This window comes from Micromys minutus, assembly GCF_963924665.1.
Source record: "Micromys minutus genome assembly, chromosome: 6".
Taxonomy (NCBI): domain Eukaryota; kingdom Metazoa; phylum Chordata; class Mammalia; order Rodentia; family Muridae; genus Micromys; species Micromys minutus.
Genome location: NC_137975.1, coordinates 23,056,788 through 23,083,574, shown reverse-complemented (window position 1 = coordinate 23,083,574; position 26,787 = coordinate 23,056,788). Strand labels below are relative to the sequence as shown.

Below are 26,787 nucleotides of genomic sequence, written 5' to 3'. Positions count from 1 at the left end.
CATTTCCAAGTAACACTAATTGGTGGTTCCTCGGTTTTTTTGTTTTTTGTTTTTTGGTTTTTTTTGAGCAACATTCAGAAGGTAAGATTTGTTGCAACTAGTTTGATGACTTATTATTTGTTAGTTAGAGACAGGGTCTTTTTATTAGTTAGCCCTGGCTGTCCTGGAACTCACTCGGTAGACCAGGCTGGCCTCAAACTCACAGAGATCCACCTGCCTCTGCCTCCTGATTAAAGGAGTTTGCCACCATACCAGCCTGTTGTAACTTAACATTTGAATCTAGAAATATTTTCCTTTCTATAAAAAGAAAAAGGAAACATGTCTTGGTGCAGAGGTGGAGGCAGGTGGATCAGTGTAAGTTCAAGGCCAGTCTGGTCTACATAGCAGGTTCCAGGACAGCCAGGGCAGTGTAAGAAACCTAGTCTCAGAAAAATAATTTTTAAAAAGAAAGAGAAAGACTGGGATCCGTCTCTTCTACTACCCAGTGCCCGGTTTGTCTTTGTGCAGTGTCAGGAAGATGAGAAACTGTGAAGGCCTGGAGTGTTTTGAAAATGCAAACGCATTTTGTTTAGTTACTGACCGGTTTTATCTGCAACCCTTTCTCCTAGGTTGGGGGATGGTGTCTATGATACTTTCATGATGATCGATGAAACCAAGTGTCCACCCTGTTCAAACACACTTTGCAATCCCTCTGAAGCACCAGTCTCCAGAAGGCTAAATGTAAGTAAGTAAAGGAAGTCATTCTTAAGACTGTCTTAGAGGAAATGCTACTTAAAGCTCTGGTGTGGTTCTGTGTGGCTGGCAGAGGAAGCTTCCCTTTGTCGTTGTAGGCTTCTTTTGGTGTTGCGAGCTTTCTTTTGTCTTCTAAAAAGTTATTGTTTTGACACAGAGTATGAAGTCTTGGGTGGCCTGGAACTCTGTGTATACCAGGCTGGATTCAAAGCCAGAGATGTGCCTGCCTCTTCTTCCAGAGTCCTGGGATTAAATTGGGTATATTACCATACCCTGCTGGGTTTGCTTTTGATTTCTCCTGACTTGGAGAAAACAGTTCCTGTGGTTTGAGTTCAGTCTCTTGAAACAGTTTGGATTTGAAGTCCATCCTTTCCTTATTCTTTCTACTGGGCCTGGGGAAAGTACTCTTGTTTGGGTGATTGTTTTGTTTTGTTTTTCTTTTTTAATAGCAGATGACATACATACATAGAGTATTACAAAAGCTTCTGTTAGCTGAAGTAACAAGGAAAAAATAATGTTAGAATTCAGGTCAGTTTTCCCCCTGCAGACCTGGCAAACCAGTATATGAAAGACAGCTTTAAAAACAAACAAACAAAAAAACCTCACAAATTAAGTCTAAACAATAAGCCTGGGTTCCCACTCCCTTCCCCCTACAGGGTTTCTCTGTATAGCCCTGGCTGTCCTGGAACTGTGTAGACCAAACTGGCGGTAAACTCAGTGCTGGGGTCGAAGGTGTGCACCACCACCATTTGCCCAGCTTGAGTTCTGATGCATTCAGATCCTTTATGAACTCCAGACCCTTAGCTTCCCACACTGTTTTGTTTAAGGTAATAATGAAATGAACTCACAGCCACTGGCATATGTAGAGCAGGGTTTGGACAAGTTCCAAGGCAAGGAGCTGCAGCGGTCTGTGACTTGAAAATGTGCTACAGTGTGTCATCTGATGAAGCATGTGACGTCCTAAGCCCATTGGTTCCTCTTACAACCTACATTTGTTGCTTCATTCCTTTCTTAGTTTACTCTGTAATTTTACTTTAAAAATAGTATGTTTTATTTGTGCATGTTTTGTGGTGTGTGTGTCCAGACTTAGTAGCAAGCACCTTTAACTGCCAAACCATTTTGTTAGCTTGTAATTGTTTCTAGTACTTGTCTAGGTTTTACCACTCACAAGGTTAATAATATGACAAGCGTGGTCTAAATATGTTTAGAAATCTGGTCACCCTACTTTTTATCTCTTCTGGAACATAGTGGGGGGTTCTTTCCATCCCTTTGAGTTTTATTTCTGTGGTCTTTGAACACCTCTGAGAAATCCAGAGCCATGTCTGTGGTGAGCATCCTGTCCCCTGGCTCCCTGCTGTTAGTCAGGGAGACACTGCATTGAATACCTCCTGCAGTTGGGCATCGGGCACAAACCACCTTCAACTTAAGGTCAGAGTTGATTGGTCTCCATCCTATAGGTCTCTCAAATCATATTTCAGGACTGAGTGAATTTCTTACTGTGTGTTGTTTAGAGTGACAGTTATGGGGAAGCTCTTCTTTTAACCCCCTTATCCACTTTTAGTGTATGTGATATTGATGTATTCTCTTCTGTCTTTTTCTTTGCAGAGCAGGGTCTATTGATCAAGAGTTCTCACACGACCAGCCTTACTAGGCAGCTTGCTCTGATTTTGCCTTCTGAAGCTGGAATTACAGGCAGGCTTTCTACCCACCCAGTGCTGACACGGGACCTTATGCAAACACTTTAACCTCTGCCCTGTCTCTCCAGTCTCTGTTATTTGCAAACTTAATTGGAAGAGTACTTTTTGACCCCGTGGGAGCACTTACGATCTCTAATGCTATGATTCCATTTGGAGTGTCCATTAGCCTTGGCACAGTCAGGCTCAGAGCTTTAGAAGGTGCTTTCACATGCTTATCTAAACGGTCAGTCATCTTTCTAAAGGCTTTTATTGGACTAAGTTCATTGTTGCAGAGATTTAAGCTCAGGAGCTGGTAGAAGTTAGGAGTTTTTTGTTCGGGCAGTGTTGTGTGGGGGTTGAACCCAGGATCTCATGCATGCTACGAAAATACTCTACCAACTGAGGCACATGCTCTGCTCCCAAGGGTAGGTTTTTATATCTGGATTAGGAGATTATTCATTCTGAATTTTCTGGCAGGATTTTTTTTTTTTTTAGGACTCAACTAATATAGCACATTTTATTTAAAGCCCAATATGCTTTCTCAATCTACATTAATGGTACACATGAAGCATTATAAAGAAATAAAATATGATAATTCTTGCCTGATTTGGCTCTTGTACATAATTACACGGTTAACAAAATACTTGGTATACTTGGTACTGTATACCTTTCTTTTTTGTCAGCTTTAGTTTATTTTGTTGTGGTTTGAGACAGAGTTTCTCTGGGTAGCCCTGGCTGGCCTGGATCTGGTTCTGTAGACCAGGCTGGCTTCTGACTCAGAGATCTGCCTGCCTCTGCTTCCAGAATGCTAGGATTAAAGGTGTGTACCACCACCTCCTGGTTTATATGCCTTTCTGATTATCATGATTATAATCTTAGGCTAGAAAGATACAGTATTTTATAACTACTACTATTTTATATAAGAATATTTTTGCCTAAGGGTTGGTTTCTGTTTCTGTAAAGAGACACCATAACCAAGGCAACTGTTATGAAGGAAAACATTTAATTGGGGCTGGCTTACAGTTTCAGAGGTTTAGTTCATTATGACTGGGAACACTGCAGCATGCAGACAGTCACTGTTGTATTTTATTTAAAAAAAAAAAGGAAAAGCCAGGTTCATTTAATAGTCATGGTGCTGAAAAAGTAGCTGATTAAAAGTAGCCTGGCTTGAGAGTCCACCCCCAGTGACACACTTCCTCCAACAAGGCCACACCTCCTAACAGTACCACTCCCTAAGGGCCAATGGGGGCCATTTTCATTCAGACTACCACAGCTGTAGATTGAGGGAAAAGGGAAAGAATGTTTTATTACGGCACAGAAGACTTGGTATATAATTGATTCATATGAGGATTTGAGATTTATAAGAAAGGGAAACATGGTAAGGAAAGATTCCTTCCCTGTGTGGAAAAAAACCTTTGGGATTTTCCCGGTTTGCTGGTGAGCTGAGCTTTGATAATCTACAGTGGAACACATCTGTCCTGGAAGCCACACTTCTGGAAGGGACAGGGGACAAGAGGCCAGCAGGAACTGGTAAGGGAAAGAATGTAATGAAGATGGTGTAAACAGAAGAATTGTGGGGCAGGGACAGGACAGCCCTGGCTACACATTTCCAGGGACTTGATGAAATCTGGACAGGCCCTGTGACATTCTGGGAAGGGTCGAGGACTTAATTTGCAGAGGGTACAGGTGAAGCTTGACGGGAAGAAAAGCCAGGAGTCAGGAAATCCTGGTGATGTCCTTAGTTCTGTTAGAGCATTTCTGTGGAAATTAGACCTCTGTTAAATACTTGTTCTTAGTGATACACTGTGCCCGAGATCCTCTCTTTATCACACATGGAAGTGAAGGCCTTCAGAGTCAACACAGCCTTCACCAGGCAGTGAAATTCCTGGGGGCCACAGCCATACAGTGTCCCACCAGCCCGATGAGAGCACTTGAGAGGCGTTCCTTTGCACCAAAGGAGTGATTTTATGCTCAAGCTTGACTATCTCTAGAGAGATAACATATTAAATTAAATAACAAGCAGAAGGCAGCCTTTGTGTGAGGGAGGAATCGGGTTAGGTGTTTCCATGCAAAAACTTACCTCTGGGCCCTTCTTTGGCCAGATACGTGGCTGATTTCAGTAGAAAGAAAATCCTTTAATGTGGATGGAGTCACCACAGAGGAAGGGAAAATCCACAGAGGAAAGGGAGAGAGAATACAGGGGTGTGAGTAGTCACATTTTGAGAATTTCACATAGTGGTAGCCAGTGATTTTGTATGTTTTATAGTTTGTGAGAGCCTTTCCTGCTTTGAATATAATTGGACCCCACAACATGCAGCAAGTAGGTCTTATCCACATTTTACACCTGAAGAAACATGTTATGAAAGGTTTAATGGTCCCAGGTCATTGTGCTTTAAGTAGTAGAGCCAGGCCCCTGTACAGCCCTTCTGACTTGTGTATCTGTACAGTACATTTCAAGGAGTTTAGCAGTAAATATTTAGGTGTATTAAAATTAGATAGTAAATGATTTAAGGAAATATGGTAAACTTAATGTACAGATACTCATTTTTGGTACATAAATCAACTAAAGCCAAGCTGTTGTTCTTTGCCTAGCTTAGCCTTATAGGTAGGTAGATTAAAGTTCTTAAGAGGATTTGGTTTCTGGTCAGTCTTTCTTTCCTTTTTTTTTTTTTTTTTTTTTTTTAAGCAGGGTTTGTGTAGCCCTGGCTGTTCTGGAACTCATTCTGTAAACCAGGCTGACCTTTAAGGGATCTTGCCTGCCTCTGCTTCCTAAGTGCTACATTTCTAGTTTTTTGTTTCTAAAGGTGAGCTGGCTCTGTGGGTAAATGTTCTTCCCACCAGGCCTGAGTTCAGTCCCTGGGAGCCATATGGTCCAGAGAGAAAACGGGAAAGCTGTTCTCTGACCTCTGTTACTGTGAAGACAGTATGACCACGGCAATGCTTAAAAAGGATATTCAATTGGGGCTGGCTCACACTTCTAGAGGTTCAGCCTGTCATCAGCATGGCAGTGTCCAAGCAGGCATGGTGCCAGAAGAGGTGTGACTTCTACTTTCAAAGGAAGCCAGGAGAAGACTGTTTCCAGGCAGCTAGGAGGAGGGTCTCAAAGCCCACCTCCACACTTCCCCTAACAAGGCCACAACTCCTAATAGTGCCACTCCCTGGGCTAAGCATATTCAAACCACCCAGACTCTCTGTGGGAAGATTTAAGAGAAGGAATATAGCATACTGAATGACGGTAAAGAGTCACCTTGTCTAGAACAAAGCTGGTCACATGTAGGAGCTGTGGTGGATGTGTTCAGAGAATCGAAGGATTGATGAAAGGCATCTCCAGAGACTGTTGTTTTTTTATTTCCTATTTGGGGCTTTACTTTTTTCTCTCTCACCTCTTTCCCTTTCTCTCTTCCTCTCTCTTCCCCTTTCCTCTTTCCTCTTCTCTTTCACTGTTTTATCTCTTTCTGTGTATGAGTGTATGTATGCATGCATGTATGTATGTGACTATGGTATATTGTGTGGTGTAAGCATATGTGCATACGTATATGTACGTGCCTGTTAATGCATGAGTGTCTTAGCTAAGGTTTTATTGCTGTGAGGAGACACCATGACCAAGGCAACTTATAAAGAAAAACATTTCATTGGGGCTGGCTTACAGTTTTGGAGGTTCAGCCCGTTATCATCATGATGGGAAGTATGGCAGTGTCCAGGCAGACATGATGCTAGAGAAGGAGCTGAGAGTTCTATATCTTCATCTGAGAGGAGCGGAAGGGGACTGGGTACCACACTGTTACACCATTAGTCTGTAGGGAACATTCCTATTGAACCCTGCATGCTTGTGTGCATTTCAGAAGCAAGAAGAGAATATCACCTGTCCTGCTCTAATGTTATCTTCCGTCTTCCTTTGAGACAAGGTCTGTCAGTAAATCTGGAACTAGTCTGACTGTCTGTCTCTGTCACCCATAGCCCTGGGCCTCCAGACACATAGGCAACTCTTCACACAGGATCCGAACTCACACCCTCATTCTTACCACTGAGCCTTCTCTCCAGTCCCCTGCTTGGGAGTTTTAATTTTGAAATAAACATACCAGTGTGTGCGGTTGTTACTGGGTCAGGGAGAAGGCCCTTTCACCTTCCCCTTGTCTCTAGTGTCGTTAACCATGCACACTCTGTTCTCTCACAGATTACCACTGAGCCATTCACGAGAAGCAACACTCAGCACTTAGTGAATGGAAGTGAGATGAAGGTGGAGCAGCTGTTTCAAGAATTTGGCAATAGAAGATCCAATACTTTCCAGTCAGATGGCATCAGCAACTCTGAAAAGTGCTCTCCTGCTTCTCAGGGGAAAAGTTCAGAAAGCCTGAGTACAGTGAAATGCAGCCTCTCATCCAGACCATCTAAGGTGCTGCCACTGACTCCCGAGCAAGCCCTGAAGCAGTACAAGCACCACCTCACTGCCTACGAGAAGATGGAGATCGTCAGCTACCCAGAAATCTACTTTGTGGGTCCAAACGCCAAAAAGCGGCAAGGAGTTATCGGAGGTCCCAATAATGGGGGATATGACGATGCCGATGGAGCCTATATCCACGTGCCTCGAGACCATCTGGCTTACCGTTACGAGGTGCTGAAAATTATTGGCAAGGGGAGTTTTGGACAGGTAGCCCGGGTCTATGATCACAAACTCCGACAGTACGTGGCCCTGAAAATGGTGCGCAATGAGAAGCGCTTTCATCGCCAGGCGGCCGAGGAAATCCGGATCTTGGAGCATCTTAAAAAGCAAGACAAGACTGGTAGCATGAATGTTATCCACATGCTAGAAAGTTTCACCTTCCGGAACCACGTGTGCATGGCCTTTGAGTTGCTAAGCATAGACCTGTATGAGCTCATTAAAAAGAACAAGTTTCAGGGTTTCAGCGTTCAGTTGGTTCGGAAGTTTGCTCAGTCCATCTTGCAGTCCTTGGATGCCCTTCACAAAAATAAGATCATTCACTGTGACCTGAAGCCAGAAAACATTCTTCTGAAACATCATGGACGAAGTGCAACCAAGGTCATTGACTTTGGGTCCAGCTGCTTCGAGTATCAGAAGCTTTACACGTACATCCAGTCCCGTTTCTACAGAGCCCCAGAAATCATCCTGGGGTGCCGCTACAGCACGCCGATTGACATCTGGAGTTTTGGTTGCATCCTTGCGGAACTTTTGACAGGACAGCCCCTGTTCCCTGGAGAGGACGAAGGAGACCAGTTGGCCTGCATGATGGAGTTGCTAGGGATGCCACCGCAGAAACTTCTGGAGCAATCCAAACGTGCCAAGTACTTTATTAACTCCAAAGGCTTGCCTCGATACTGCTCCGTAACTACGCAGACAGACGGGAGGGTTGTGCTTCTCGGGGGCCGCTCACGCAGGGGTAAAAAGCGGGGCCCACCAGGCAGCAAAGACTGGGCAACTGCTCTGAAGGGGTGCGATGACTACTTGTTCATAGAGTTTCTGAAAAGATGCCTTCAGTGGGACCCCTCTGCCCGTCTCACCCCAGCTCAAGCCTTAAGACATCCTTGGATTAGCAAGTCTACACCCAGACCTCTCACCGTGGACAAGGTGTCGGGGAAACGGGTAGTTAATCCTACAAATGCTTTCCAGGGACTGGGTTCCAAGCTGCCTCCAGTTGTTGGAATAGCCAGTAAGCTTAAAGCTAACCTAATGTCCGAAACCAGTGGCAGTATACCTCTGTGCAGTGTACTGCCAAAGCTGATTAGCTAATGGTCCACTCAGAGACTCATACATAGGCATATTTAATTACCTTACAAACATGCAAAAGGAAAAAAGATAATTGAAGCCCATTTACTGATGGATATGTTTTTGTTAACTTTTTTTTAACAAGGCAGAACATTTTTATATGACTAAAAAAACGCTTCAAGGGCTAATGTCTAAGCAGCTTGTATTGGCCATCTGGAGTATACATTAAATGACTTTTTAATAGGTCAGTGCATCCTCATCATTCTCGTCAGAGCTATTTCATCCCATGTATTGCTCTCTTGGTTTAAATCTCTCTCAAGATAGAAGATATCCTTTTTTTATATTTCTAGTATTTTTTTAAATTTTATGTACATTGGTGGTTTGCATATATGCCTGTATTAGGTGTCAGATCTTGAAGTTACACTTGTTAGTCGCCATTTGGGTGCCGGGAATTGAACCTGTATCTTCTGGAAGGTCGTTCAGAGCTCTTAACCACTGAGCCATCTCTCCAGTTGCTAGATGAAAGATATTTTAAAAATATAAGCTATTTCTCTTCATCTCCCTTAGCATCTATTCTAGAGGGTGTTGGGGGATGGGAGGCTTGGATGTAACCCCAGAAAACAGTTTGCAGGTTCACTGTAGGTGTGAAGACTCACAGAAGAATACGGGCAGCTGTTTGTCACCTGGGCAGCTGTTTGTCACCTGGGCAGCTGTCACCTCGGTTTGGTTTTTAGTTCTCTGGTTTCTATGTTTAGTTTATAGTGTTTTATGGTTTTGTCCTTTATTATTTTGCCTCCGATTTATAGCTTGGGTACTCAGTGGTTTGCGGATCTTACACTTTACCAAATAACCCAGTAGTTAACGTTCTGCTTTCAGAATGTCCCCCAAGGCCAGTGTGTTAAAGGCCACTGTGGGGAAGTGTTGCTGTCCCCTAAGCCTTGGGCCTTAGAGTTGGATGTTGGGCTTTTAGTTGTGAATGTGTTTTTAATGAGGACCATGGAGCCCTGGTCTCATTCTCTTCTTCTTTTAACTGCTGGTCCATCAAGTGAACAGCTTTGCTGCACTGAACTCCATTGTACGGTGCTGCTGTTCTGCCAACAGACTGGACCCTCTGAACACAATAAAGCTTTCCCTATATAATAAATTCATTACCTTGGGTATTGGTTATCAGTAATAAAGAGCTAGCTAACCCATAATGATTTTAAAGCCAACCCATGCATCCTTTCTCGGCCAACTCAAAAGGAGCTAGCTTTATGTCACAAATGACCCAGGGCATCACAGGTAAAGTCAACATGAAAACCACAGTCCCTTCCTTGGCCAGACTACTATTAGCTGCATTGTCATTGACTCTGGACTTTATGTAGGTGGTCACCATCAAGTAACCTCCCAGCAAATTAAATGACACTTGCACCTCAATGCTTCACACTTTAGCTCTGAACGCCCTACCCTTCCCTTGATTCCTAGTGAATCCCCAATATAAGAAGAAAGAGATCTGAGATCCACAAGTACAGTCATCCATTTCCTTAGTTAGGTACCTTCAGCAGCCTTCCATTCTCTATGAGACCAAAGGTTAAGCAACAGAAGCAGGTAGTGGAGTTGGAAAGATGGCTCAGTGGTTAAGAACACTGACTGCTCTTCCAGAGGTCCTGAGTTTGAATCCCAGCAACCACATGGTGGCTCACAACCATCTGTAATGGGATCTGATGCCCTCTTCTTGTGTGTCTGAAGACAGCTATAGTGTATTCATACACCTTAAATAAATAATGTATATTTTTTAAAAAGTGGATAGTGCCTAGGGCTGTTAGCCACGTGTCTCAGTGGGATGGTGTAGAGGGGGCAGGAGCTAAGTAACCCACAGCACCTGTTCTTGTTAGTTTTTCCATCTCATCTGTGTCCATGGCTCTTGGGAACAGACAAGTCTGACTGCTGTGGGCACTGTGAGTAGTCGTTCTCAACCTGTGGGTCTCAACCCTTTTGTGGGTCAGGCACGACTCTCATAGGAGCCACATATCAGATTCTGCATATCAGATTCATAACAGCAAAATTACAGTTGTGAAGTAGCAACACACTTTTGTGGTCAGGAATTACCTCAATATGAGGAATTGTATTTAAGGGTCAAAGCACTAGGAAGGTTGAGAGCCACTACCTCAGAGCCATGTGACTTGGTTCAGTTTCGTTCTTCCTCTTCCCAGAACCAAGGCCAGAGGCAGAATGCTCCGACCTGCCATGGCCACTTAAAAGGAAGTTTTGTCTCAAACTTTACTCCTGGTTTGCAGAAGGCAATCCCCAGCTCCTGGTAACTCCGGCTAGATTCTCTGACTTGCTGGAGAGAGAAATTTCGGCCTCCCGTGTTATCTACACAGAGCACACACCACGTGGCTTTGCCATTCGTTATCAGTGTGGAAGACCTGCTCTCCCGAGCAGACAGTTGAAAGGGTCACTACCCTAAGTGGCTCACTGGTTTTTGATGTTTGTTTGTGTGAGCAATCCTTGCCAGCCAGGACAGAGTCTGAACTTTAGAAGGGAACCCATGGTGGGGGCAGTCACAGGCTTTTCCTGTGGAAGGAGTGGGCTGTGAGCTCATTGAAACTGGGGTAAGTGGAAGGTTGTAAACCACCCATGCATCGTGAAAGCTGTGGAAAGCTCAGAAAAGGTGAATGGATACATTTCTGTCTACACTTGGCAGCCGGGAGAGTGACGCACAGCACAGTCATTCCCATTGGCCAGCCTGCCCCCTGCAGTGACTCAGGTTTGGGGAAAGTAGGCTGTTTTTGAAAACTGCCGTGGAACTGGCTGTACCGATGGATCCAAGGAGGTTTGCAGGTGTTTTTGGAAGCTGTTACTCTGCCCTCACGGCAGGGAGGGGCTTACATTGCCTGATAGTTCTCTGGCAATTTTAGTTACAGCCATTTCAAGCTGGTTGCCTTGAGGGTTTCTAAACAGACAAAAACTAATTCGACCCCCAAATTGTTATCAGCAGAAAACATGAGTTTAATCAGAATTCTTGTTTTATTGTTTCTGACATGGAGAATTAGCAAATTCACTTAGTGCTTGATGTGCTTAGACTGCGCTCTCACGTGCCATCCTGGTTTCTCTGCAGCATGCATGTGAGCTTGAGGTGGCGGGGGTGTTCCGATCACGTACAGACGGTAGTATACTTTCCTCTTCCTCCAGGACTGGGCTCACTTCTCCCCTAGGCTTAGATACTATGCCGTCTTCTTTGAAGGACAGGGTCATCAGATAAAAGCTATGTGAAGACACTTTATTTTGGTAGGCATAGTTAGTTTGGTAATAATTCAAAGAAAAATACAGGATGGAGCAGGCCTTGAATCTCACCATTCAGGAGTCAGAGGCCGGTAGATCTCTGAGTTTGAGGCTAGCCTGGTCTGTAGAGTGAGTTCCAGGGCTGGACAGTGAAACCCTATCTACAAACAAACAAAAGACAACGAAAACAAGGGTAGACTATAGTTTGCAGGGTGAAGCTGGCTCACACTGAAAGACCCCCGCACTGGGGAGACCCTCAGTCAAATCTTGGGATAACACGACCCCCCCAAGAACTCCTTGCTGCAATTACATGAGGTTTTTTAATTGACCAGTGCACTGGGGTCGAGACTCATATCCCACACAGGAGTAGAGGAGTCTGACCCCGAGTGGCTGGGAAATGGGGGTTTTAAAGGAAACAAACCACAACACGGGGGTGGGGGTTGGGGAAGTCCGTCATTGAAGAATACAAAAAACACCAGTGAAGAATCTTGAGAGGAACATCCGGTTTCTCTAGATTGTTTATAATGTGTTATTTAACTTTTATGTTTTTATGGTCAGACAGTTTCTGAAACAGAGTCACCCTGACCTTAAGGCCATAAATTCTTTATGGTCAGCCAGTTCCTGAAACAGTCACTGAACCTGCTATCCTACATTTTTGGCTATTCTCTATCTGCTAGGGGTCTTCTACTTTACTTGTTAGGGGGTCAAGCAGGTAGAATGACCATGTCGTGTCTTTTTTTTCTCAGTCTCCCCAGAAAACTGTAGACGGCTCTATTTCATCATGTGCACAGAGCAAGGACAGACATACAAGGTGGAGAAACCTGGGTTTTTCCAAGCACAGAGCCAGAGAGCAAGCTGAGAACTATGCCTTACCAGTGATCTGCCTCCTACTTTTCAAAAATACTTCCACATCCTCATTACAATCCTCTTGAGAACCTTAAACTTCCCAGGATTGATTTTAATGGTCTCTCCCCTGCCCCCACCTGATTAGAGGTAACCTGTTCTCTGTGTCTATTGAATTGCATCTGCTAATATCGATGATAAAGGTTTTTCATCACAGTGAACTCATCCATCCAAGGCTTAAAAGTTCTGTGGTCCCTGAGATCCAACCACCCACCCTCCACCTCTGAGATAAGCCAGAGCAAAAATAGATCATCTAAACAACAGTTCTCACCCTGGGTTCCAGTCCTCTTGGGGTAGGAGACCCTTTCACAGGGGACCCCTAAGACAATCTGCCTATCAGATTCTTAACCACCACAGTTCTCAGTGTTCTCTGCCTTCCTAAGGGTTCGACCCTTTAATACAGCTCATGTGGATGTGGTGAGCTCCAATCGTAAAATTGTTTTCATTGCTACTTCATAACTGCAATTTTGCTACCATTCTGAATCAACGTAAATACCAGATATGCAACCCCCACAAAGGGATTGTGACCCATAGGTTGAGGACCACCGATCTAGAGGAAAGTGCTGAGCTTCTTAAAGCTTCTTACAGATAACTCACTGCTAAGCCCAGCCCCCCCCCCCCCCCCCCCCCCCCCCCCGAGTGGAGGAGACCTGGAAATAAGTTTACCCTCTCTACCTCCATGCGGATAGAACTTGGAGAAAGCAGAGCCGTAAATGAGGCCAAATGTCATCTGTGATGACGTCACCTCAAGTGTTCAGTTTGAATCACATTGTTGTGGTATTCTTCCATTGTTCATCCGACCCTACGGAGGATCGGGAAATGCAGCCCGGAGCCAGTGACTCATCCTTGCCTCTATCCAAGTGTTCTTGTTTCTTTTATTTGAGGTAGTGGTTGAAAGGAAAAAGATATCCGGTCATGAGGAAATCTAATCTCCTCATATGGGGCGCCAATGTTAAAAGATGACTTCCCAGGTTTCGGCACCAATGTTAGGGAAAGGATGAAGAGAGTGGGGGGCATATGGCCCATGGAGGTGTGGCGAGGCCTGGGGGCAAGGGAGATGCCTCTGTAGGCCGTGTTGGGAATCCCTTCCCCCTGAGGGATGGTATAGTACAGAACAGTTTATTCAGGTCGTGGGGGAGTTAAGAGGGTAGTAGAGGCAGGGGGGGGGGGGGAGTAGAGGAGTAGAGGCCAGCCATGAGCATGTGGAGAGAGAGAGAGGGGGGAAGGGAAGGGGAAGAGAAGGTGTCAGGTAACAGGGACAGAGCATACCTGGCTGTTGCCAGGTAACTGAGGGGTGGGGTTTACAGAACCCCAACAGTGGTGGTGGTGGTTTTATATAAAAATGACTTGCTTTGAGAATTTTCTAGCACTTCATAATTGTTTCAAAGCCCACACAGCACAGACATACTCTCAAAGGTCCTGTGGGGCTGTGGAGAGCCAGCCATGGGGGTTACTTGGGCAGTGTTAGGCACAGCCTCTCTAGCATGGAAACAGGAACAGTGCTAGTGGATAACCAGCTCTTGGGGATCCCCGAAACCTTCAAACAGCCCAAGCTTAATTTGCAGATGAAGGCCTGACAAATACCTTCCAGAAAGCAGTTTGTTTGAGGCGCTGGCGCTGTTTTCAAAGCCTTGAGCAAATGGCAGGAGAGGGGAATCTGTGTCAGGGGTCTGTAGGCAGTCAGCTTCAGCCTGCTTTTTCTGAGCTGATCCGAGCCACACAATTGTCCTGGCAGCAGGCGCTAATTAAAGGGATGAACTGAGAGACTGCTGCCCCCTGCCTTTGAATTGTCCCTTGGCTTTCTTCCTTATCAGAGGCTGTCCCAGCTGGATGTGGGGCTGCTGATCTCAGAATTCGGTCTGAGTTTGAGGTCAGCCAGGGCTACACAGAGAAACCCTGGGGGGGGGGGGCATCAAAACGGAAACCAAACAAAAACGTACCCCCTGGATTGCAGGACCATCCAGCTCTGCTCTTATATGTTGGCTGCTGCTGAGTGGAGAGAGATTACCCAGGACACTGTAGAGAATTCTCATCCATCCCTAGGTCAGAACATTGGCCCCAAGTCAAATCACATCTCTCCTTCTGAAGCTGGTCCATTCCGGCCTCTGCTGATGGAGCTGTCTTTCAACAGTGACGTGGGGTGCTGCTGGTGAAGATTACTTATGTTCCACCCTATCAGACGAGACAGACGAATATATGGGGCTGGTTCAGAAACCTCAGCCCTGAGATCTTCCCCTGCACGTATAAACAGGTGCCCATTCCTGGGTCTGATTCTAAATCTTTCTCATTAAACTCGCTTGGCGGCCGAAGAAACCATCAGCTGCACATCAGAGAGATGCCTAGGCAATGTTACTCAGAGGGGAAGAAGGCGGCCGTTTGGGGACCGAGAAGAACAGCCCGGTCACAGGTGCCTCCTTTCCATCCTGCTAAGGCAGCGCGGGCCAGGTGCTTCCCTGCCAGGCCCTCCTCCTGCGGGGATAACGGCACCACTCAGGCCTTCCTTCCAGCTCTTTCCCAACCTTAGCCGGTCTGAGGCAGCTGTGTTTCCAAGATGGAAGTTCCACCTTGAAGAAGATGAGGGGGAGGTAGAGGCCGGCAAAAGCCAAACGACAGCTGGGGCACACGAAGAAGAGATTCCTCCCACCAAAATCAGGAGTTGCTGGAGTGCTTGGGAGGGCTCCCCCACCCCAACCTCTCTTCCTGTACTTTTCCAGGGCTCTCTCTAGGGGGCGCTAAGCCACTCTTGTCTCGTTCTTCTACTTTTTTTTTCTAGCGTTTTTGGTGTGCTGGACGCAGTCCTGGGTCTATTAAAGCGAGTCCTAACACGACCGAACAGGTAAATAATGAGACGCGATGCCATACATGGTGATAGACGTAGGCTAGGTGCCCTCACCCACCTCAGATAAAGGTCAAGGGTGTTGGTGGAAATGGAGGTTGCCGGAACCGTCCGCGGCCATTTATTTTGTAATTTGTTTCCCTTATTCCTACTCCCTTTGATTCCACATCCTACAAGTCACCTAGCATCTGCAATTCTTTATGCTTTGGAGAAGAAAAAATGATGCACTGGGCTAGGGAGATGGTTTATATTAATCAGATGATTCTGATTCTACCTGTACATGGTGGCACGCCTGTAATCCCAGAGGCAGGCAGGCAGATCTCTGTGAGTTCAAGGCCAGCCTGGTCTACATAGCGAGTTCCAGGACAGCCAGGGCTACACAGACTCTTTCTAAATAAACAAATAAATACAAAAGGATGTTTTTTCCAACTTAAAAAAAAAAAGTGATAGAGAACCAGACTCCCTGAGGCTTGCTCCCCTTTTTGAAGGGTTTTGTGCCCCTACCCCCCCAATTCTCCTTCCATACTTACTTAGCTGCCAAAATAGTTTTATTTTTACACACTGGGCTAGGAAAGTGGCAAAGGCTGAAGCTAGGAAGTTGAGCAGTGCTGGCTGGGGCTTCAGTGTGGAGAGAAAGCCTAGCCCTGCTTTGAGAAGAAGCCTACAGGACAAGATGGCGCTGTCCTGCCTGGAAGCTCGCTCCGAGGGAAGAGGCTAGTAAAGACAGCTATGGGAACCTCCCAGCTCAGATGCCTCTTCTAGCATGAGAAGCCTCACAGGTGAGGGTGCCAGTCCTTTATCAGGTAGAGGGGACAAGAAAGAGCAATTCAGGCCAGGGAGGGAGCTTGCTAGTGGGATTTTAACCCAGGCATACATAGCTCAGAGAATGCTAACATGAGCGAGGGCAGTGAGGGCCAAGTGTAGCAACTTAGGCACCTTAAAAGCTCCATGACCAAATCTTAATTTGGCCAAGGCAGTTGTTTTTTTAATACCAATGCACGCACACATGCACACTTTACTCTGCCCTCTCAGCACCCAGCTCAGAATGTCAGAACATGTAACATGGACACTCCCGACTTCCCTGGCTCCTCAGGATGGTGGACACTTTTCCTTTCTGGGCCTGTGTTTTCTGTCTACCTCTTTAGGGAATCTAGGACAGCGCACGGTGAGAAACCCCCCCCCCCCCAGTGTTGTCTCCGGAGCCAGCCTTTGTACTGAAGACCCAGAACTAGGTTAAATGATTTCAAATGCTGCAGCCCTTGCCCCGGGTTTCCAGAGCTTCTGGGGAAGGAGCCCTGGGAACAGAGACCACTGCTAGGTTCGTCCTGGCAAGAGCAATGCACCTCAGGAATGCCGCTGTGCTGTGTGTGTGTGTGTATGTGTGTGTTCATGAGGGTGGGTTGGCTGATAGGGGCTGGAGGCCTTGGAGACACAGAGAAGTTGATCCCTGCAGGGTGATGTCTTGTGGAGTGGTAGTCAGAGAGAGCAGGAGGCAATGCTGCCGTAGATTCGAGGAGCCAGGGTAGCACAGAGGCCACACATGAAAAGGCAGGGCCCACTGTCCAGTTCCTTACCAGAAGGTTGAATTTTCCAAAATAGACTGGGCCTTTCCATCACCTTCCCACCAAAAATCCAAACCAAATAAATGTAACAGTCAAATCCTTGACCTTTGCATGTGTAACTGGCAAGGAAACTATCGAAGGAGAGAAAAAGAATCATTTGATATTTTAAGAGCTACTCTAACACTCTATGGAGATTATTTCTAAGGCTGGGGACAGTTGCCTGTTTTCTTGGGTTGGAGATTTAAGAGATAAGTGGAGGACGTAGGCAGACCGAGGCACCCAAGGTCCTGGGGTATAACTGATAAATTCATCAGAGGCAAGACCCATGGCCAACATGGAGCAGGTTATCCACAGAAGCTGTGGAATGAAGCTGGAATGGGGTGTGGAAGATGTCCTGCAAATTCTCTGCCTAATCTCCTAAGAGAGAGCAGCTCAGAGACTGCAAAAAGTGGACTGGGGCTCAGGAACCCTTAAGGGACAGTGAAGGGGAGGTGGCACCTGCTCAGAACACTTGCTGCACTTACAGGTCTGGCACCCGTGCTGGCATCTGCATTGGGTGGTTCACGGTGGTTTATTACAACAGGGGTCTGACTCCCTCTTCTGGCCTCCTTGGCACTAACACACAAATGCATGTACCGGGGTGTGTGTGTGTGTGTGTGTGTGTGTGTGTGTGTGTGTGAGAGAGAGAGAGAGAGAGAGAGAGAGAGAGAGAGAGAGAGAGTCTTCATGCACCCGAGGGCCAAGAGCACATAAGGAAGGGAGGGTTTGTTGGAATCCTGAAGAGCCGGGGCTGTGGGTGCGGATGTAAGAGAGGGCTGCCCACCTGCCAGAGCTTCAGTCTGGTGGAGGAAGTAGGCCCCGCAGCCTTGGGCTGTGTGAGGAACTAGAAGAATAGAGCCTGAGTTCACCCTTGAGCAAACAATCTTATTCTCATGCCTCCCACTGGTCAAACATAACTGGAACCCAGAGGTTGGGTGTGTGTGATTGGTGCAGTCTCCACGGGCTAAACTCAACTGTGGAGCACAGTGGGATGGGTGCCCGTGGTCATGGCTGTTTGAAGCCGATTGTGGAAGGTGCTGGGTAGATCCAGAAAGGCAGACAAACACACCCGCAGCACGGTCTCTCTGACCTTCGGGGAGACATTGTGTCAGCACCAATAAATACCTTCTAAGAAAGATTTATGTACCTGAGTGTTTTTGTCTGCATGTACATATGTGTTCTGTGTGCATACCCGGTGCCCACAGGGCTAAACCTGGGCACCAGATCATCTTGAACTAACAGTTGTGAACTCCCATGTGGGTACTGGGATCTCAGATCTTCTGCAAGAGCATCAGACATTCTTAACTGTATCTCTCTCCAACCCCCAGTATACACAGTTTCGATCCATAAAAATGCCCAGTACTGTGCTGTCTGCTGAGAAAACACTGGAATGGGGCCTTGAGAACCTGGTGAGGGGAGGTGCTGCTGAGATGGCAGGATAGTTCAGTGGGCAAAGCCGAGCTTGCCACCAAGCTGATGACCTGAGTTCTATCCTCTGACCTCCACAGGTGTTCCAGCACAGTTGTGCTCCCTTCCCCCCTAAATAAAATAACCCGGTGGCTCATATGTGAGTCAGAGCAGGAGTGTTAGGGAAAGCCTACTTGGAGGAATGGGGCATGAGATGCATTTGAGGATTGGGGCACGGGGGTGGGGGGAGCATCTCCCTTGAGCCTAGGAGGACAACAGAGCAGCCAGACACCCACTGGACTGGAACTCCCTGACTCTGCACCTTTCTTTTCTTCTCAGCTGTCTGCCCACTTGCCAATGTTTTCCCGCTGCTTTGTCATAGAGACAGCTCTCTCTCCCAGATAGTTGTCCTCTATCCCAAGATAGTTGTCCTCACCTGGCAGTAAGAATTCGTTGGGAAGTTCAGCTCCATAGGCATGCTGAACACACCTCCTGCGCAACAAGCCCTATCTCCCATAGGCAGAGTAGTCGGAGGTGTTTGAAAAGGTCTAATGTTAGTCTGAGCAAACTTTTGGAAAAACACAGCGGCAGGTGTGACTGATGGCCTCAGGCAGGTGACTGCAGAGAAGTGCGCTTAAAGGGAAGGATTTGTCATGCAAGGAAGGGGATTCCTGGCACACAACTTGAAATGGGTGGGAACAGCAAAATTCGAAAAGCTCCAGAGCTGCAGAGAAGGCTCAGGGGTTAAAAGGCTGTACTGTTTTTGCTGAGTACTTAAATTCCTCATGTCAGATAGCTCAAAACCACCTAAAACTCAAGATCTGGTGCCTCTTGGCTCAGGGTCACCAGCTCTCACGTGACTGTGCACCCACAAAGATCCCCCCTCCAGTGTAATTAAACCTAATAAAAAAAATCTTTAAAAATGTGACCAATGCAGGCTGGCCGGAGCACAGAGAGCAGGAAGAAGACAAACCTGAGAGGGCTTTGGTTTGTGTCAAACAACATACCTCCAAGTAAGGAGCCTGTTAGGTCAGCAGACTAAGGCACCAGGGTGGGTTCTCCCAAGACAGTGTGGGAGACAGTATGGGAGACGTATGATGGCTTGTTCTTTCCAGGAAACAGTGTTTGCTCAAGTACCTACCCTCCAGGACCTGAGATGGGATGGATCACTGCCTCTGCTCTACCACACACCCCACTTCTCACCTCCCCGTCCTCCCACACACCCCACTTCTCACCTCCCCATCCTTACCTCCTCTCTGCACACAACCGTCCGTCTGACGCTCACCACAGCTCTGACTTGGCAGTAAGCCAACAAGGTTAACCGAACTAAACATGTTTCTTGTTCTAGGATGATGTGGATCAGGAACATCCAGGAAGCCTGTTTATGACTCGACTTTCAGGTACTGTAAGAAAAGGGGGGAAGCTGTGAACTTTACAAAGTAATGTTCGGCGTTGCAATGACCCGGGCAGCCTTGTATGTTTAGCCTCTGACTAACACTCCTGGGTGAGTTGGTTCCATTTTAGTTGTGATTTCAAGGCAGGGAGATGTATTTATTGACAGAGTGATGTAGACAGCAGCTCGGGGCAGAGGCTAGTCTTGCCTGTTCGAAACGACCTCACACAAGACCTAACAGGGGCCTTGTGAAAACAGCTTTACCACCCTCTGAAGACACACCATTGGTGGTCCAAGTGCCCTTTCTCAAGGTCTCGGTGCCCCTTACCCTCACTAGGTTCCCAACACAGGATGTGCCACACTTAAGCTGTATCTAAATCATTTTGTCTTCCTCAGGCTTTGACTCCATCCTCAGATAGGACAACAGGAGAACAAGATGGACCCTTACGAGGCAGGGACTTGGGACCTGCTATTCCTAGAAGAATCACGAAGCTCCAAAGATTTTCAGCCTTTCTGGTGTTCTTTCCAAACTCTGTGGCTATTCCCCCCAGGTCTTATCACTGAAGAACACTAAAAATAGGCCAGCTCATCTCAATTTAATTAGCCATTCCTCTGGGAACACCAGATGGAATGAAGCTAACACAGATGCTCTGGGGGCATCAGAAGTGGGAGTCGGTTCTAAATGCGGTTTTGTGAGCCCAGACAAAGGCACGCCACAGCCTGCAGGCTCGCAGACCACAGTCTGGCTGTTGCTCCCAGGTGCTGGGCACAGGGGAGAGCTGGTGAGTGAGGAGGTGAAGGGGTGGTTGGGGGGCTGGGGCAGGAAAGAGGCTCCTGGGCTCTCTTCAGGATCGAATGTGTGGTCCCTGTGGAGGCACCTGCTTGTCTAGCTCCTGTCTTAGGGGTCTGTGGACAGGCAACATCCCACAGAAAGAAAGGGTTGTGACTGCAGCTAAGTTACTGACTTGAGAAATCTATATCTGGGGCCCTTTAAGAGTGGGAGAAACTGTCAGATGCCTGGGGTCAGATATCTTACTTATCTGAAAACAGAGGAGTGATGTGTACAGAGTAAAATCAGGCAACACTTGGACAAAAGGAGTGGTGGCGGTGGTGGTGGTGTGTTAAAAGGCCCAGAGGGCCCAGGCTCTATGCCCTTAACCAGCGGCTTCACAGTGCATGGAAAGACCAGCGATGTGGAACAACTGCTCCCCCTGGTGGTGCACACAGGGATAAACTTATCAGACGCACGTCATTAGTTTATTTAGCCGTTCTCTATGCGAGTTTGTTCCCAAAATTCCAGACAAACGAGTATGAGCCTGATGTGTGAGTTAAGGGTCAATTTCAACTCTTTCTTACTTTCCCTCCATTCTTTCTCCCCCCCCGCCCCCCCCACCCCCAAATGCGGGGTAGTCCCTGCTGAGGGCATCTTTCTCATTTTGTAGGCTCAAGAGAGCTATGACTTCAGTGGCTCCAGGGAGAAGTCTGTGTGTGTCACTTTTCCTTTTGGCTCTTCTCCAAGGAGAAGAGACGGCCTTTTGTAACACCTTCGTGCAGCTCAGCTGTAACCTTAAGAATTGCCAGACTCCATGTCCACGTCCCCAGGGAGGCGGGGAGGAAGAATATTGACCAGACAGCCAGCTCTGCTTCTGATCCTGACCTCAGGGAACTGGTCTTCCCTGCTCAAAGCCAACATCATAGGCATTCACGCCTGGTCCTGTACTCCACGCTCCTCCTGGGTGCCAGACTCCTTTCAGCCTGATCATGGCGTTACTTTACTAGCTGTCCAAGGTTGGCTGTCAGGAAAGGACAGAGAAGCCTGGGATTGGGGCGCGGAAGCTGTGGAGACACTCCGAGGTGCCTGTGCCCATTTCTCATGGTTCTTACTATCATGGAGCCATCCTTATCCTGGAGGTTTGTCCTTAGACTTCTCACTAGACACGATTATCTGCCAGACAGCGGGTGCTGTGGATGGGAACCAATTCTTGGTCTCCTTTCAGTAGACACTGACTATGGCTGAGTTTCCTCTGTTTTTGAGCTTGCAGGCCAAGGTCTAGCTATTGCTTTCAGGCACCAAGAATAGCAAAGAGTCCTCCTCTCTGCTCCCCCCCCCCCCTGGTTTCCCTCCTCACTCCTTTCCTTCCCTCATGCCCCTCCTTCCGTTTTGTTCCCTCCCCCTTCCCTTCTCATCCTTCCTCTCCTTCTTCTCCCCCTCTTCCCCACTGCTCCTTCCTTTCCCTGCCCTCCCATACCTTCCCTCCCTTCTCCTCCTTTCCTCTTTCCCTTCCTTCCCCCTTCGTCCCTCTTTATCTCCCCTGCTCTCCTCTCTCCTTTTTCTTAGGGTCCCCTCCCCCACCTTCCATTCCACACCCCCCCACCCTCAACTCACCCCCGCCCCAATGGGCATATATTTGGAAACAATGCTGCTGCATGGTATATTACAAGTTTTGAACCACAAGGTGTTGAGATGGCTGGTCAGTAAAGGCACAGTGGCCACGCCTGGCAACCTGAGTCTGATCCCATCATCCATGGGATGGAAGGAGAGAATAGATCCCAGAAAGCTGTTTTCTAACTGCACATGTGTCATGTGGTTTGTGTACATGCATGTATGGCTTCTGCATGTGCATATTTGTACGCGCACACACAATAAATAGATACAAGTATAATAACCATTTTAAAGTTAATTTTGAGATTACTCCCAACATTTTTTTTGCTATAGCAAAGCACATAACATGAACTTTATCACTGCACTATTTTAGCGTGCACAGCTCTGTGCCACTAAGTATATTTAGAGAGTTAGCTATCAACATGCTCTGTCTCTAGAACTTTCCTTCATTCCCTACAGAGACCGTACAAGTCTGGTCTTCAGCTTAAGACCATATGAGAAACTGCTGAAGTCACACTGTAATTTCTTGGTGGCTTTGGCAGACAATTGGTGGCTACCACACCACACTCTAGGCTTCTCCAGATCCTAACAACAGACAAAGCTGTGGCTTCTTCACTGTCCTGCAATCACTAAAGTCTGTAGGGGTCTATACCAAAGCAGAACCACAGTCAATCCGCCAGCTCTGGGACAGACAGAAATTGGCTATTCCATAGGAAGGAGTGCATTTGTCTGTACAAGTAGAGACCTGTTCCTGGGAAGAGGGACTCGCTGTTCTTGGCCATAAAGAGATGCCAGGGGCATGCACTCGGGGCCAAAGAGATTTGGGTTCAAATGCTGATGTTGGCCCTCATTAATCACATGGCTTGTTTTGTTGTTTGGGTTAAGTCACAGATAGGGACACCTTTGGCACAGAGATCCTTTACCTTAGAGCAGGAGACTCATTAGTACAAGCTCATCCTCCCTCCTTCTCTCCCTCCCTCCCTCCCTCCCTCTCTCTGAGAATATCAGAGACAGCTTAGTTCCATTTCCTATTGGCTGCTTTTCTAGGGCACCTGTTCCTAAGAACCAGACTGTTCCCCAGTTTCTGAGCCCTGACCTCATTTTATGTTGATTAAATATGAAAAAAAAGAGGTTTCTTTTCTGCTAGATGGGGTTGTGGTTTGTCCATTGGTATATTCTAATTCCCCTGCCTCCTACCCAGTCACTGGCATGACTGCTTCTCTTACGTCCTAAACTAAAACTACCACATCTAACTGTCTCCAGACCCAAGAAAGGGACAAAAGACGTGATACTCATATGGGCATCTTATGCTTTTAAAAAAATTGTTTATTCGTGTATTCTATATACACAAGTGCTCTGTTTTCAGAATTGGGAATCAGATCCATTTAGAGATGGTTGTGAGTCACCATGTGTTGCTGGGAATTGATCTCAGGACCTCTGGAAGAGCAGTCAGTGCCCTTAACCACTGAGCCATCTCTTCAGTTCCTAACATTTTTAATATGTTATGAATATTTAGTTTGCTGAGGGAGGAGATGAGTCATAGTGTACATGGGAGTCAGTTCTCCCCACGTGATCTTAGGGGTTGAACTCAGATATCAGGCTGGATGCATTTTCCTTTACCTGCTGAGCCTGCTCCCCAGCCCAGAGCACTGAGGTTTGAAAGGACCTATCAGCCCTCCCTGAGTGGTGCGCCTTTCACTTACCCTTCCATCCCAGTTACTTGACCATTTATTTTCACCTCCAAATTTTCAGATAAGATGTATGCCAAGGGGGTATAACCCCAACATGTGAGGTCCTTGGAAGAGCTAAAGTCCACTGGAAGGTGACACATTCTCATTTTAGTTAGATCTCCATGAGTACTGTGTGAATTCAAGGAGCTCTGGGGCAATGTGGGTTTAGGAATATGGGCTTATTATCCACCATGTTGCATAAGAACTTTTAGCGTTTTATAATAGTCCTAGCTAACACTAGGTTCCCATTCATCCTTTCTGAGGTCTCTCCTGCACATGACTTTAGATCTCAGGAGATATGAGACACTAGGGAGCTTGGCTCATTTCTCTTTTAAACCTTAGCATGATGTGATCAGATTACCAATCAAATTATTGTGAGAAAGGATTGGGAAGAGAAAAGCCAAAAGCATATTGGGAGGGCCAACAATTCATTTGGAAGCTGGTGGGTGCCTGAGCAGAGCAATGGAATTAGCAACTGGCTGACTTAAAAAAGACTGCCTGGCTGCTTCAGCCTGTGGTGGTCAGATGGGAGATTATATTTTCTCCTAAAGGCAGAGAGAGAGAGAGAGAGAGAGAGAGAGAGAGAGAGAGAGAGAGAATGTTGGGTCAAAGTGTCTGAGCATACTCCAGGACACAAGTCCTATCAAGAGGATCATTTGAGTTGTGCTTATAAATTTGGGGGTAGGTGGATTATCAGGAGCAGAAACTTGGGAATTAGAACAAAATGTTTAACCAAAGCGGGGAGGGGGAGGAGCCGGAAGAACATGTTAGAGTCCAGCAGTAAGTGAGGAGAGAAGTTGGAGAAAACTAAGAAGTGGGCTGGGGGATTCTGGAAGCAAAATCCAGAACCAATAGGCAAGGGAGGTGAGAGTTCTGAGAGAGAAGGGTTGCTGTCAAGTGTGAGACCAGGCAGCTGCAAACCCACAAGGTGAACGGAGCTGAGGAGAGCAAGACAGGCAGAAGCATGGACCCAGGCGGGCCAGTGAGATGTAGGGGGAGCATGAATGGGTAGCTTAAAAAATATGTTTCTTTCACTAATAGCCTGGGGTTGGGAATCTAAAAGAAGGTTTCGCTGTCAGTTTTAATAGTAATGGGATGTGGTGGCACATACCTTTAATCCCAGGCCTGGGAGAAAAGAAAATCAGACGTTCATAGGCCAACCTGGGCTATCTGAGGTTCGTGGACTAACCTGGGCTATATGAGAACCTGTCTAACTTCTCACAAACAGATTCCCCCCCCCCCCATTTCACCCCAGCTTCCTTTCTTTCTTTACTGATCTAGGTCTCAAAAATACAAAGCTTGGAGCTGCTGGGGTCCCCTTAAAGATGAGACAATGACTGAGTGGACACGGAGATCAAGTCCATTGTGGATCTTAAGCTCTAGATTCCAGAAGGTTCTTGAGGACTTGGTTGGGCTGCTGCCAATCTGAGACTACTCTCCTTCAGTTTGTGTTTGCTTCTTAGCAGCATGCATCCTGAGGCAGGGAGGTCAGCAAAGCCTGGACCCAAAGTTGCTCAGGTTTCTTTTTTCTTTTGTTTGTTTCCTTTTCTTTCTTTCTTTCTTCCTTCCTTCCTTCCTTCCTTTCTTTCTTTCTTTCTTTTTCTTCTTCTTCTTCTTCTTTTTCTTCTTCTTCTTCTTCTTCTTCTTCTTCTTCTTCTTCTTCTTCTTCTTCTTCTTCTTCTTCTTCTTTTTTCTTTTTGTGGAGACACCATTTCTCTGTGTAGCCCTGGTATATATAGACCAGGCTGGCTTCGAACTTACAGAGATCCACCTGCCTCTATCTCCCCATGGGGATGCTGGGGTTAAAGGCCTGCACCACTGCTGCATGGCTTTACTCAGGTTATTTTTAAAGCAAGTTCAGGGTGCCAGTAACCTTTTCAGAACGCTGAAGCAAGTGCTATTGGGAAATTGTTTCTTCTCACTCCAGGCCTAATCAGTTGGCAACAGATTCTATCCCAGCCTCTGGTATCCTGTCCTCTTTTCTACCTGGTTGCCAATTCCTTCCTTTTCCTGCCTTTCAATTATTACATTAACTAGATAATTAGACTTCTTGCTTTTACACCCTCCCCCCACACACCCCATTTTCCAGTCTGATCATGAAACTCATTGTATTTGAGCTTTTCTTGGTTACATTACCTGTCTCTTCCCTCCTAAGTAACCATTTCTGCAGACCAGGTACTTCCTTAGCAGTCACCAGCAGTTACCTTCAGACACCCCCTGTGCCCCTGCTGGGGACTTATGCAATAGCTCCCTTGCAAATCCCTTTCCCATTAGTACTTCCGGAACTACAGCTTGCCAAATTCCAGAGGAAAGTATGTGTAAGTTCCAGGGGAAAGAATGTCATCTGGAGTCTTGTTCATGCTAATGTCAAAATAGGCAAACTGGAAATACCAGGGAGCAAAGCTAGTAGATCAGTAAGTGTGGTAACATTGCCAAAAAAACTGTTTGGAGAGTCAATGGGTGTTTCTTGGTTAGGAGGTTTGCTTTGCCTAAGAGAGAGAGAGAGAGAGAGAGAGACAGAGAGAGACAGAGAGACAGAGAGATGCAGAGAGAAAGAAGACTTCTCTAGTCTTTACCACCATTGAAAGTCACTAGTTTATTTAAATAGTCATAGTCATGATTAGTCTTTTGTTTATTTTTGCAATACTGGAGATTAAACCTAGAGCTTCACACGTCGGGCAAGCACTGCGCTTCGGAGACAGACCCCATCCCTTTTACTTGTCAGTTTAGGAAAGGGTATCACTAAGTTGTCTAGATTGGCCTTGAACTCTCTCTCTAGCTCAGGCAGGTCTTGAACTTCCAATACCCCCGTTTTAGTCAGACTAACTGGGACTAAAGGCCCTTACTACTAGGACCAGCTTTAAGATTATTTGAATGAGTGATGGTCATAGAATTCAAGGTTAGCCTAGAAACCTGAACTAAACAGCAGCACACACACAGACACACTCAGACACACAGACACACAGAGAGAGACAGACACTCACACACACACACACACACACACACACACACACACACACACACAGAGAGAGAGAGAGACACGCTCCAGTGGCCCTGACTACTTTTTCAGAAAACAACCACCATCAGGGTGCATTTTCATTTTGCAGTGGTAACTGCTTCTAAGCAAAAGGAGGGACTAA

The 26,787-nt window shown here is 46.6% G+C and overlaps 1 protein-coding gene across 1 annotated transcript in view; it reads left to right on the top strand.

The window, feature by feature from the left end:
- DYRK3 (dual specificity tyrosine phosphorylation regulated kinase 3) overlaps positions 1-8,154 on the top strand; it is a gene marked incomplete at its 3' end in the record, with an annotated part of 9,380 nt that extends 1,226 nt beyond the window's left edge. Inside the window, exons 2-3 of the mRNA XM_080918043.1 lie at positions 609-720; positions 6,583-8,154. Coding sequence (XP_080774169.1) covers positions 609-720; positions 6,583-8,154 — 1,684 coding nt within the window. The remainder of the gene's footprint in view (positions 1-608; positions 721-6,582) is intronic.
- Positions 8,155-26,787: the final 18,633 nt, after the last annotated feature.